Source organism: Lipophrys pholis (genome assembly GCF_963383615.2).
Source record: "Lipophrys pholis genome assembly, chromosome: 1".
NCBI classification, from domain to species: Eukaryota; Metazoa; Chordata; class Actinopteri; order Blenniiformes; family Blenniidae; genus Lipophrys; species Lipophrys pholis.
The window spans coordinates 42,787,737-42,801,497 of NC_137635.1; the positions used below are offsets into that span (position 1 = coordinate 42,787,737).

At 40.8% G+C, this 13,761-nt stretch overlaps 1 protein-coding gene across 1 annotated transcript in view; it reads left to right on the plus strand.

Annotated features, from left to right (window-relative positions):
- Window positions 1–11,694, plus strand: part of adcy8 (adenylate cyclase 8 (brain)) — a gene marked incomplete at both ends in the record, with an annotated part of 92,915 nt that extends 81,221 nt beyond the window's left edge. Inside the window, 5 exons of the mRNA XM_080485963.1 lie at window positions 1,518–1,676; window positions 7,216–7,362; window positions 8,403–8,495; window positions 9,478–9,592; window positions 11,195–11,694. Of these exons, the coding sequence (XP_080342089.1) occupies window positions 1,518–1,676; window positions 7,216–7,362; window positions 8,403–8,495; window positions 9,478–9,592; window positions 11,195–11,694 (1,014 nt within the window). The remainder of the gene's footprint in view (window positions 1–1,517; window positions 1,677–7,215; window positions 7,363–8,402; window positions 8,496–9,477; window positions 9,593–11,194) is intronic.
- Window positions 11,695–13,761: the final 2,067 nt, after the last annotated feature.

Here is a 13,761-nt window from a genome sequence, read left to right on the forward strand (position 1 = left end):
GCTTCCTTACTACTGAAAATGACTGCAATCTTAACATAAAGCCAATTTGAATGAAACCTTCTGTATATATATAAATATAATAAAATGTCCAAATAACAAAACTCTGCTATAGCCGTTGAATGCATTTGATTGGTGGTTTGCTGGGCTGGATTAGGGCCCCCTGCGGACCGGTTTGAGCCCATGGGCCTTATGTTTGACAACCCTGAGTTAATTTCTTCATCACAGTGAGACAGCGTTAACAGGTTCAGGGTGGGGTTCATCAGGGATCTGCTCTGGGCCCCTCATTGTTTGCGCAGAGGAGAAACGGTGGACATGTTGAGCAAGAGATGTTGGAGACGGAAGACGAAGAAGAAAGAGTAAGAATCTCACTCATTGTTGTAGAGCCTGATAATTTCTAGTGAGAAGATTTTTTTTTTGATTTTTTTAGTGTGTGTTAGTCGGCTGTGAAATGATCTTGTGGTTTGTCTCTTTTGCAGTTCGGGCCGAGCCGCCTGCTCTGAGCCCTCAGCACATACACTGTATCCCCCTGTACATAAGGAACACTCTGTAATCTTGGACCAGGTTCTGACATCAAATTCGTTTTGTGCTTCCTACATATATTCTGTGGGCTCGCAATGATGAAATACTTCCCTGAAGCAGAACCTGTTTTGTTTTTTTCTCTGTGTCTACTAAACAACCTCCAATGATCCCATAACATCAGTAAAACTGGGACATCTCTCCAGGAAATATCAGCTCCAATTGAGATGTTGTGTCTTATTTTGCCATGAACAATAACAAATAATCCGTTAAATAAGCAAATCACTGCCTGAAGCTCACAGAATAGAAACATATTTTTGTGCAACAAGCAGCAATTCCTCGTCTTTCTATATGTACTCTTTATAACCGGAAAGGCGCTGGAACCCATCAATTGATGCAATCCTGGGTGTTCAATCAGCTGGACTCTGAATAAATGATGTTCCACTGGAAGTTAACTGATTGATGGAAAGGAAGCAGTCCTGAAATGTTGGTTCAAAATAACCTTGTGATGACAAAGAACAGCACAAAAAAACACAACCTTGAAGACGTGTTCATCGTTCTGCTGGATTAATCACTCTTGCAGAATTTTACAGAATGTCTTCACGTTTCACACTCGACCTCAGGGCTCCTCCTCAAATCAAATTTTAATGATGTTGTGACATAATGAGATGATTTCAGCACTGACTGCTGCTGCAAAAAAAAAAACCAAAAAACAGGATGAGACAAATTATTGGTGGGAAAAAACAGCAACAGAGATTTGTCTGTGTCTTTTGGGCCTTGGTTATGATGGATCTAATTGTGCCAGGAATGCAAATAACTGGAGTTTCTTAAAGTCGTCAAGTGACTACCTACATTCGAATAAACGCAATGCAAATAACACTTCCAATAAAACTAATTATTATTGCAATAGCTAATTGAAACCAACTGCTACATAATGAAATACAGTGTATGGAAACCGTGTATTTTGTTATACCCTTTTACAATCTCCTTCCTGTCTTCAGCTGGAATACACGGCGCGGCTGGACTTTCTGTGGCGTGTCCAGGCCAAAGAGGAGATCAATGAGATGAAGGAGCTGCGAGAGCACAACGAGAACATGCTGAGGAACATCCTACCCAGCCACGTGGCCCGACACTTCCTGGAGAAGGACCGAGACAACGAGGTCGGCGCAACACCCCCAGACACGCATATCTCGTCGCTTCTTTTTCATAGTTTCCAGACTTGGCTAAACCTGCTGAGAATCGCTTCCAAAGTCATCATGTAACTTCATTTTGTTATTTTAAGGTTAAAAACATCTTGAATCTGAGCACAAGTGGTGGTTTTGAGAGTCTTGGTTGGAATAAGCCTCATGTTATTACACTTAAAGAACATTTACATCGGCAATATGAAGCATTTATCTAAGACCAAAGTGTTGAGCCAAAGTTTTGAGTCTGGAGCCAGTTCCAGCTCACTGAGAGCGAGGACAGGAGACACCCTGGACAGGAAACCAGAGTACTCGGAGAAAACATGATCTAATATTCTCTCTTATTTACAAGCAGCTATTTATTTGGGATGCCAAAGAGAAGTTTTACAGTTAATTTGAGTTATGTAAATACAGCCTAAAGCAAGAAGTGGGTCGATACACTATGATGGATGTTTAAAACATTTAGTTTTATTAGTGAAATAATGTTTTTTTTTTTACTTCCAGATACATTCACTTGCTTCTGTTTTCTGAGTCCGAGCTCTTTATTACAGCACAGAATAATAGAAAAGAAATGCGTGAACTCCTTTTTAAGCTACTAACGTGAACAAAGACAAATACTCAGAGGAAGCCGCGCAGAAAAGTGACGGGTCACATGTAAACATAAGAAGAACTCTGAAGCTTTAGAGGGTTTTTTTTTGACACCTCAGACATCTGTTTGCCTCACCTCATTTCCACCACAGACCTGCTCCATAATTAGTACCCTTGCATTCATTCCAGTTTGTCCCCGGAGCCTCGCTTTTCCAACCCTGCAAAGGAAAGAAAAGGCTGTGTAATTGCTTTTCAAAGACTGTACAGAGAGTGAATTGGCTGGGCGGTTCATTCAGACGCAAATCTTTGTTGAGCCAGCGATCTTTTTTTTTCTTTTTTTCTTTTTTTTTTTGAGAGGGAGGGGGTTTGCAGTTGATTTGATTTTAATAACATGCTGTCAGTCAGCAGGAGGGAACACACTGATTGGTGTCTCCTCTGTGTCAGCAGTCTTAATTTCCCTGCAGCTACGAACCAGACACATTTTGAAAACATTTATTTACACTCACATGTGGACATTCGAAGAAGTTTCAGTCCATCCAGACAACTTTTGTCCTCACTGTATCTAAATTGACAGGAACTGGAGACAGACTACCACTCAGGCAAGTTAAACAACCTAATTCAATCTTCGATACATGTTTTATGGACTTGATTGGAAGCTGGAGTCTTAAAAAAAAAAAAAGACAACAACAAAGAAAGAACATGCAAACTCCACACGGCAGGGCCTCGGAGCAAGAATGCTTGTTCAATTGTATCTTCATCAGCCAGAACAGTTTATATTATGTCTTTACATAAAGAAACACCTGTCATTAATCCTTTAATAAAACATAGAGACATAAAGACAACCTGTCAATAATAGGTTGATATCCTTTTAGAAAAGACCAAAAGTAATGCGAGTTAATCGGTTAACTGCATCTAGTCAATCAACTGAAATCGTTTTGTGTGTTTTATGTGTTTATAACATCATTATTAATGACAGTAAGCCATAGCAATAACAATAAAACATACTCAATAAACATCGATGATAATTTTAACAATCAGTTTAAAGTTATACCAAGTGTTTACCAAATGTCCTCATCAAGCTTAATGACGACGCCAATACCATTCTTCTACTGCAAACAAATATTTCTAAAGAGGTTTAATTTATTTAACTATCCCAAACCGCCATCATTTTTCTTGATTTGTCATTTATTATATACACGTTTACTAAAAATGATGAAACCCATTTAAACTCCATCTCCCAAGCAAACGCAGATAAAAACCACAGATGCATGAAATGCTACGTTAGATAAAGTGAACGCTCCACAAAATCACACACAGATCCAACAAAAAAGATAAAAATAAATGACCTGATAAGCATCATATCACATAAACATATATTCTACTTGTGCAGATCAAATTAAAAGCAGACATTCTAGTAGGTTCTATGCAATTATTTAAGCATTGATGCATCAGACTTTTCTCTGGCTTATCTCTCTGTGTGGGTCACACAGTGCAGACAGCAGCAGCAGAAGCAAAGAAAATCACACGTCCATTAACTCGTGACTTTACTGTAATAACTCCATAGGATTATACATTCCATGGTGATTTATTATTCAATCACAAGGTTGTAGGTTCAATCCCTCATCTCGCTTTCTCCAAATGTCAAAGTGACCTTGAGCAAGACAATGAACCCCAAATTGCTCCCAGTCACTGACAGCTGAAAATTACTATATAAGTGAAATTCATCCATATCTCTGTGTTGAACAGTCGGTGTTCCCAAAACAATTAGGACGACACTCAGGAATGTACAGACGTGACTACTAATGTTGCAGATGTGCACTTCCATTTCTGAGGAATTGCACATTAGATACATTGTCCAGCACATGTGAAATGTGGTTTGTCTTCATGTGGTTGTGCAAGTTTTTGTAAGTCGCAGCAGATTCTCAATGTCCTGGGTTGCATTGTTTTGTGGCAGTAAACTTAAAATCTAATTAATCTAGATACGGACAAATGTTGCAGATTGGCTATCAGACTAACAGACAAATAATTGGTTTTATTTAGACTTGTGAGCTGTTTTCAGTTTAATTTTTGACCTTGATTGACCTGGGTGCACACCCTGGTTACCTCAAGCAGCTGATTAAACTAATCATTAAGATTTACAAGATAATCCTGAAACTCTTAAAATGTCCACTTTAAAGGCCGCTTAATAACTTCTTCTGTCTTGAGCTGCCGTAATTCAAGTTAAAAGATGTGAGGATTTTGGTGGAGAAATTGTACTCAGATAGAAATGGTTACTTCATTTCTTCTCCTGCGTTTTTCCATTTCAGTGCTTTCCTAATGAGGAACGGTCAGCAGTCAGGTGGTAGATTCAAGGTGCTTCTCATATGTCGCCGTCAGTCACCTTTGTTATCATCTCGTCTTTAGCCTTCAAAACAAAGGTCAGGCATCCGATGAATTATGAATGTCAGACGAGGACAGCCGATATCATTCTGCTCCCATGCGTGTTCCTAATTAAATAGGAGACGATTAAAAATGCATCCATTAGGCCGGTTTGGGTCCTAATGGCGAGTTGCATTATTAACCAGGCTGTTCATTGTCTCTTGATCAAGATACACATGGTGGGTGGTTAAGAAGTTTTCACAACGCTAAAGAAGTTTGGGAAATAACAAAGTGACTATATTTGTGTTTCTTTTCTTAGCTTCTGAGAAATGTTTTCTCCAGTTAGAGTATTCAGCTGAGGCATTTTTTTTTGGGGGGGGGGGGGGGGGGGGTAATGTACGGTTGTCATGGCTACAAGTGTTCTTGCCCACTGTTTGTGAAAAAGGCATTTTTTCCCCGGTACATGTTGTTCATGCTACAGGACATCTGGCATTGTGAGGAAATTGTTCACCAATGACTCACATGATGGTGCTGCACTCATGCAAAGTTTCATAATAGCACCAAGAAGCGCAGAAAATATCTAAAAGTACTTTTAGGAAATACAACTGCGCCTTTTTCACCGCCCAAGTTAGAAAACATCTGTTGTGAAGTACATGCGGGACACACACGGGAAGTTGACCGAGATGAACACAGATCAGACCTGCGGTGATTTCACTCCCGGCACAGGCACTTCTCTTCTGTTTGAGATTCAGTGAAATCAAAATGCACAGAATGAAACTGAGCTTTGCAAAAGGATACCAGCCATTAACCTCTAATATCAAACAAGATTAACCAGCATGCCACATATTTTCAACATGGGCTTCTGAACAGTGAATTCCATAAATGATTCATTTATCTTGGAAAATGGGCCAAGACATTTACACGTTGCACAATTTTGGAAATTCTACGGCCACAAACGGAACATGAATCTAGTCAATGCAGTAGTAATGCAGAGTTAATTATAGAAAATAGTAGGAAGTAAATGCTAGTTTGTCAATTACTTCTCGCAATAATGTTCATTAAAAAAACAGGCTATGAGCTAACTTGACTTTGAAGATTAAAGTATATTAAAATGGATCAAAAGCAGACAATAAAAAACAAAGCAAGAAATCAAACAGCCTCATCTGTAAACCTGTACGAAAGACATTGAGGAAATAGTTTGTATTGTTACTTGTATTTGAATTGATATTTCAGAGCCATTACTCTTTTTCTTACTTTAATTGACATACATGCCTATTCTTTCTTAGACAGCAGTAATGTATCGGTGCAACATTAATATGATTTGCAAACCAGCTGTATTGCTTGGATGAATTTAGAATAAATCCAACTTTATTATGACTATGCTACAGGAGTATTGGAGTGAACAGCCACCTATGATATTCCGTCTGGTTGGACTCTTCAAGACAGCAGCATTGTGTTCTCCTGCCACCAAATCTAAACACCGTCTGAATCACAGTCATTTTTCTGCTTCTTATAGATCCTGAAGTGCAATTAAGAAAAGGAAATGCAGTAAGGGCTTGGAAATGGCTTAAACAGTGGACAAAATGTGTGGATGTTTTTGCACAATTTACTTAAACCATATCAAAGGTACTTTGCATCCCAGAAGAAGCCAGTCTTACGCGTCTGACTGACGAACATCTGAGCAGACACAGTGAAATACCAAATAATTAAACTATTCCCCAGTTTAACTTTGTAGCTCTGGTATTTGACTGGGCTCATTACTGTGCATAATATCAGCAATGATGTCCGGAAAAAGTCAAAGGCGAGTGTACAATTACATTAAAACGTCAAGCAAGGAGAGAGAGAGAGAGAGAGAGAGAGAGGGAGACCATGCTGTATTATTAACAAGTGATACTGAACTCTGACTGGACATTGTGTTTATCAAGTTAATATTAAAACATCCCCATAATGACACAGTGAATTACTGCATGAGGGTGCTTGTTTAGGAGGGGCTGCTTAATGTGCTGCACTGCTCGATCATGTTGCAACATTGCCCCCCAGTGGTAAAATTAGTGTAATGCACCATTATTGTATTGGCTTCTAACAAATCAAATGTGTTGGAATCTGATGTGAAGAAGAGCATTGAAACATTTTCGAAGCTGCAGTGTGAGTGTGTGAAACGTTTTAAGGGAAATGCAAAATGCTATGAGTTTGTATTTTAATCTTCAAAGTGGGGAAATCACCACTTTGAGTCCATGTTGGGCAGGGATGACTTTCTGTGTCGAGTTTGCATATTCCCCCTCTGCAAAGATCATTGGTGACTCTGCCCATAGTTGTGAATGTGACTGTGTGTTTGGCCTGTGATGGACCTGTCCAGGATGTTTCCTCTCTTCATCAGTGGGGAGGTATGAATCATGGAAAACATATATACCATATATCTCCCAAAGTGAAGACAAATAAACCTCCAATAAACAAATTCATTTATTGAAATAATAAATAGCATGGCTAAAAATAGCCAGTAATTAGTGTTTTTGCCTCTCTTGTGAGAGAAATGTGTCTAAAAGTCTTCCCTCTGTGACGTGTGTTGCCACAGGAACTGTACTCGCAGTCCTACGACTCTGTGGGTGTGATGTTTGCCTCCATCCCGGGCTTCGCCGACTTCTACTCCCAGACTGAGATGAATAACCAGGGAGTGGAGTGCCTCAGGCTCCTCAACGAAATTATTGCCGACTTTGACGAGGTGAGACTGCAGACCTTTGAAGTGCGCCCGCTTCTACTTCACAACTCAAACTTTCCCAACATGCAGGGGACCGACACCGATGTCGCCATCTCCACTTTTTGATTAAACATCCGTCTCAGTCCTCAGAGCACTTCAGGACTGATTAATGCAAAAGGCAGACAAAACAGACAAGCTGCCCTCCACGGGGCAGTCATTTCTCCACCAAACACTGCATATACAAAACATTCTGGGTATTTGTTTTTTCCATCAACAATACAATTAATATGAATCCAGATTTTAACTTTCTTCCAGTGTGATAGAATGATTTGGAAGCTTTTGGGATCGTTATCCTACTTTTTGAATGTCAAAAAAACATTATACATGTAGACACTCAACATAACCAGCCAAGCCATTATCTGATCATCAAGTTAAGATGTTTAAATAATACATATCTTTATATTGCAGGGGTCATTTTTTTACGGAAAGCACTAATCCGTATTTGTCGGTTTAGGTTCAGTTTCAGTTAGCACCATAGTTGACGTTTCCTCAAACTCCAGCACATTTTAGTTCCCCGTGGACGGACTGAAGTCTGAGGAACTCGTGGTCCCGACGACGCGTCTGAAGTGAAGCGAGATTCCTAACAGAAAATGTCAGAGTAAATACGAGCAGAGACAGACAGACACCAGCTGTGCTCCGCTGCCTCGGGCCACCCTCCTCACTTTCAAATACTTCTCCCTCAAACCAGGAGCGGACCTTTTCTTTTCTCCAGCAAGGAGCTCTCCAGAGAGAGAGAGAGAGAGAGAGAGAGAGAGAGAGAGCGCACCAACATTTGCAGCAGCAGACAGAAATCTGAAATTTCCTCCTCGGTTAATTATATGTACATTCAGAATGTAGTCAACTGCTTTTCCAAGCAATGGTGTGACATTGTATCCATGTAATGTTTATTCATTAAGTTCACCTCATTTCTTTATAACATCATTTTCTTAGTAATGCTGGATGAGCAGTACTATCAACTAGTTTTGTGAGATCATTTCAGGAAGCATTCTGTCTGTGTGTCACAGTTGCTCGGTGAGGAACGTTTCCAGGACATCGAGAAGATCAAGACAATTGGGAGCACGTACATGGCCGTCTCCGGACTGTCACCTGAAAAGCAGGTCAGATCAAAAAAAATGATGAATTTAGACTTATAGACCTGGAGCAATCGAATCTACTCCATCTTGTTTCCTTGGTGTGTATTAATGCCTCCATTCAAGTGTGATTAGCACATACTGAGCTTGTGATATCCAGCACCCGAAGAAATGTATTTAGCCTGAGGGGATGTATTTAGAGGGACTATAAAAAGATGCCAAAAGAACTCAGAGGTACAGGCAAGTGTGCAAACGGGACATTTTCAAATGTAAAAATACCTATTTTATTTCTTTATTGCCGTAAAAGTAAAAACATAAAATAAAAGAAAGAAAGAAAGAATAAGTTCTGAAATGAAGTCAAGTGCTACAGTAAAAACAAAGAATTGAATTGTAACTTCTCTGGACCCAATGTGATTTTAAAGGACCTTTTTCTGGCTGTATACTCTACATACGTGTGCACACACACATTTTCACTATTGCTATTTTGATGATGTGCTAATAATTAAACTGCTGCTGTCAAAGAGAGATTATGCTGCAATGTTTAGAGTGAAGCTGTGATAAATCGATTTTATGTGTTTTCATGCTTTTTTTCCAGAGAAATATTACAAAGAACAGTGATGAACATTTTTTATTGATTGACAGTTTCAATTATGACATTTGTGTTGCGTTTTGTCAGTTTTGTTCTGAGCCGATCGGATATCACGATGTAGAGTCTTTGTATTTTAATAACTTATAACAATGCTCTGTGCTACTAGATATTAGAGCAACTATAATTATGATTATTTTATATGTTGGATATGTTCTTTGACAGTGGTTGATTAAAATGCAACCACAATAACCCCACAAAAATCAATGTCCGCAACTTCCCAAAACGGGACATTATAAGGGCTCAAACTTCAGAGATAGTTTTCCACTCCAACACTCAGGTGCTCGGCTCGTCCCGATCACAGCCGAGTCCTGACGTCCAGCTGACTCAGACTCCTCTGCTTTCCCCCTCTGACTCCCACAGCAATGTGAAGATAAATGGGGTCACCTGTGTGCGCTGGCAGACTTCGCCATCGCCCTCAACGAGAGCATCCAGGAGATCAACAAGCACTCGTTCAACAACTTTGAACTGAGGATCGGTGAGAGAAGAATTATTCCTAAGTGGCCCTCATTTTCTGAACAGAACAGTTTTAAATGTCCATGGAGTTTTGTTTTGTTTTTGTCGCTACATTACTTGGTTGCAAATTTTTTCTATGAGGAAAGTTAATTATATAAAATGCTTCAGAGCCTCATCTATATAATCAGTTCATGGTTGAAAACAAATCTCAACTGTCCACGGTCAATATAGCGCTGCAGCTGGAAGTTATAAATCATTATTTTTACCCAAAGTTGTGTAAAATGTGCCGAGGTTTGTCCACATGGGAACAGGTAACATGGATGCGCCTGTGTTTTGCAGAGCAATCAGTCAATCCACATGGAGTGACCATGATCTTAACGATAGCAGACGTCTTCAGCGAGCGGGCTGTTTCTAAAGAGGGTTGACACATCGTGTTTGACGGGTGTAGACCGGGTATCAGCGTCTTGCAAATACCTCTAAAATCTCTGCACAAGCAGCGCACCTTCCCCGAACTCATCACTTTCCAGCCATCAGATTAAAAGACGAGACATCAATACCGAGAGACAGGATCTTGATACCATGTCAGTCCTCCTTCCTCATGTTGCCTATTTTTATATAGAGTCCATGGAAAGTAGTACGACAATGACAGCATCAAACAGAAAGAAACCAAATGGAATTCAACCATTGTTTTAATCACATTTTATCATTTATATCTGTACCGTCTTTATATGACTGCATCCATATTTCTACTTGAAAGGAAAGTCTAAATGAATGATTGAAGTTATCTCAGATTTTACTCCAACTTTGGACATATTTTGAAAGTTATTTGAATTGCTCTATGTCGGTTTTAACTTGAAGACTGAGCCGAGTGAGCAGCTGTAATTTCGCCTCACCAGGAGTCTTGATATGAGGAATAGTAACATACAAGGAAGTCACAAAAATGTGTGCAAACATTAAATAAGGGGTTATGTTTGGTAAGGGTAATGTCGGTAAAAGGCCCACAATGAAATGATATGTCTATATATGGCATTACTATTTAGAGAAGAAAATAAGGAGGAATGCCTTTTTTATTTGTATACACAGTGGCACACAGCGAGATTTTATTATCTCCTCTCAAAGATGTTCAACTTTACTGGCTTCCTGGTTAGAATTTTGGCTTTCAGCAGGTTAATAAAGAGCCTAGAGATAGTGATTAGTTTGTGATTAAGGTTGCGACAAGCGGTATCTTTTACTTTTCCCTCTGAAAAAGTCCAATAAAAATCGAAAATGAATTGATTAAGTTTACAATGGAAAAAGCAATATTGTTTTCCCATATTTCCAATGGTTACTTATTTTAGATATAGATTAGGGCCGCCAAAACATTGTTATCTCTCGGTATGATTTTCTTTCTTCTGGGTGAATTATTGTCGATCGTATTTTTGGAGCTAGAAAACGACTCCATTGATGTTGAAATGTGTAAATTGTGTTCACAGAGAGCTGATCTCATTTCTGAACTGTGCCAACATGAAACCATAGCGGAGCAGGAATCAGCAGAAATGTTTTTTTTAAATTGAAGACTCGGGCCTCGGAGGGGTCTGAAATGCTCAGCCGATTTAACAATTGAGCCGTCGTGTGTCTTTTGCAGGTATGGCTCACGGCTCAGTCGTAGCAGGGGTGATCGGCGCTAAGAAGCCGCAGTACGACATCTGGGGGAAGACCGTCAACCTGGCCAGCCGAATGGACAGCACCGGGGTGAGCGGCAAGATCCAGGTCCCCGAGGAGACCTACCTGATCCTGAAGGAGCGAGGCTTTGCCTTCGAGTACCGGGGCGAGATTTACGTGAAGGGCATCAGCGAGCAGGAGGGCAAGATTCGAACGTACTTCTTGCTTGGGCGGGTGCAGCCCAACCCGCTCATCCTGCAGCCGCGCAAAATTACTGGCCAGTACTCGCTGGCGGCCGTGGTGCTCGGCCTGGTGCAGTCACTCAACCGGCAGAAGCAAAAGCAGATCCTCAACGAGAACAACAACTCGGGCATCATGAAGGGCCACCACCACTACAACCGGAGGACGTTGTTAGCGCCCGGAGGCTCCGAGGGTGGAGGGGGCCATCACGCCGAAGCGGCTGATAAGACCGAACTGTCCTGAAGAGCCGACTGGAGTTTGAGTTCCACGCAGATTTCTCAGAAGCATATCTGCTCTTCAGGCAGAAACCGTCTCAGTGGTTGAGTTAAACCTCAGTGGGTGAAGCTAAGGAAGATTGGTTTTCATGTTTACAGGAAGCAGATGAAACTTCTCACATGTTGCTATCTTTGCCTACGGGAGCATAGGCTGGTTTGGTTCCCTGAATTTCCCTCTAATTTTGGGGGGGGGGGGGGAGTAATTTAATTGAGGCTCTGGGTTTTGTTCTCTTTTGGGAAAGAAAAAAAATGATCATAAATTAATCTGCAGCCAAGATTAAGAACAGGGAAGTCATCTTTAACACACGAGTCATGGAGGGAGGATGGATACAGCTATTGTGACACGGGTGTTTTCCCTCCCAGTCAACATGTTAGACCATCATAAAATCTACTACAAAGTTTAATTTCAGAAGGGTTTTGGTGGTTGTAGAGCCTTTTCTACTATCGTGCCCTACTATGGTACCCCACCAGTTAGTCAGTATATTGCGTTTTGAGGCTCATATGACAAAAGATGTTAACATTCCGCACAAACTGATAACATGGACGTGAAGAACTTTGCTCATCCTGCAGATCCACTACTTGTTCATGAATAGTCTGTGAAGCCTCAAGTCGGCTGAGACAAGAAGGAAACTTGCTGACAACAAATGAGCCAGTATCTGAAGGGTTAAAAAAGATGTTTTGATCAGTTTGGTGAGAAATTGATGTCAAGGAATTGGTCTAATTATTGAAATCGGGATTAAAACTGTATATTCACTGATTAACTAAAACTTTACCACCAGCTGCATTGGTACCACCGTACCATTGCGGCTGAGGAATGTTCCCATAATTCTGAAAGCCCGTCAGGCCGTTACCATGGAGAATATAGGCCCAGTGAGTTCCAAATAACTACTTTGTGAGACATTTTAGTCTCTAATTTACTTAAGTACAGTCATCCTCGCTAGTCTGGTTCATATTTGGAGCCATCTGGTACCATAAAGGCTTCTTCTCCCAGCTCACTCTCCTCTCACTGTTCCACCGATCAAGGATTCATTGTCTGACCTCACCAGGTAACTACAAACTTGCTGACTAGGGCCGCTCACGTTTCAGAGATGCTCTGGGTCCATTGCCTGCTTTTGTGTAGCTCATAATAAGGGTTCTCAGACCTTTACATAGATTTCTTATGCATACAACATGTTTACTGTGGGAATCAGTAAAAGTATTCCAGAGCTTGACATGCACTTAACCCAAATGATTTGCTTAATCTGTGAGCTGTTATAAAGTATTGGTTTTTCTGAGTGTGTGTGTATCTGTTTGCAAATGTTGATGACTGGGTCTTTGGCCCCGCCCTTTCTCTTAAAACACTATCAACAATATAGCGCTGTGTCTTAAGGATCATGTCCACATCCTGTATGTGCTCAAACCTACATGCATGCATGTCATTTAAAAATCTGCCCACAAATGTGCAAGTAATATTGAGGAAGAAGACTGCCAGCTAATATCCACAGGTTTTTGTATTGTGGTGAAGAGTACTGAATGTAATAACGTGCTCCACTGAGCATATTTAAGCCTACAACCAATGGGGAAGTGTGATATTTGAGAAGAAGGAAAAAAAATTACATAAATTGAATTTTTGGACTAACACAGGGAATTAAGATTCAAACTGTCATCAACCAGCCGGCTGACCTTTCAACACCATGAATGTCATGTAGAATTGAATGAAGTTTCCTCCACTGTGGGGGGTTTGCCAGGTAGCCCACTCTGGCTCCTCCCACCACGGTTCAACTCAGCTGAGGAGATTGTTTCTGCCTATTGAGCATCGCTGCTGTTGATGAATGTTTGTAGGACTGAAACTCCACTTTGGAGGAGGAGGAGTAGGAGGAGGAGGAGGAGGAGTGTGTGGTGGTGATGTTGGTGAGGGAGGGAGGAAGGGAGGGACTAGACAGGACCACAGCGTTCTGTTTTCATCCGCTCTCGTCTGTTCGATGTGTGATCCCCCCGGACTGTCTAACATTACTCCTATTGTGTCCCCTTTTTATGTCGCCCGACCACCTACCCA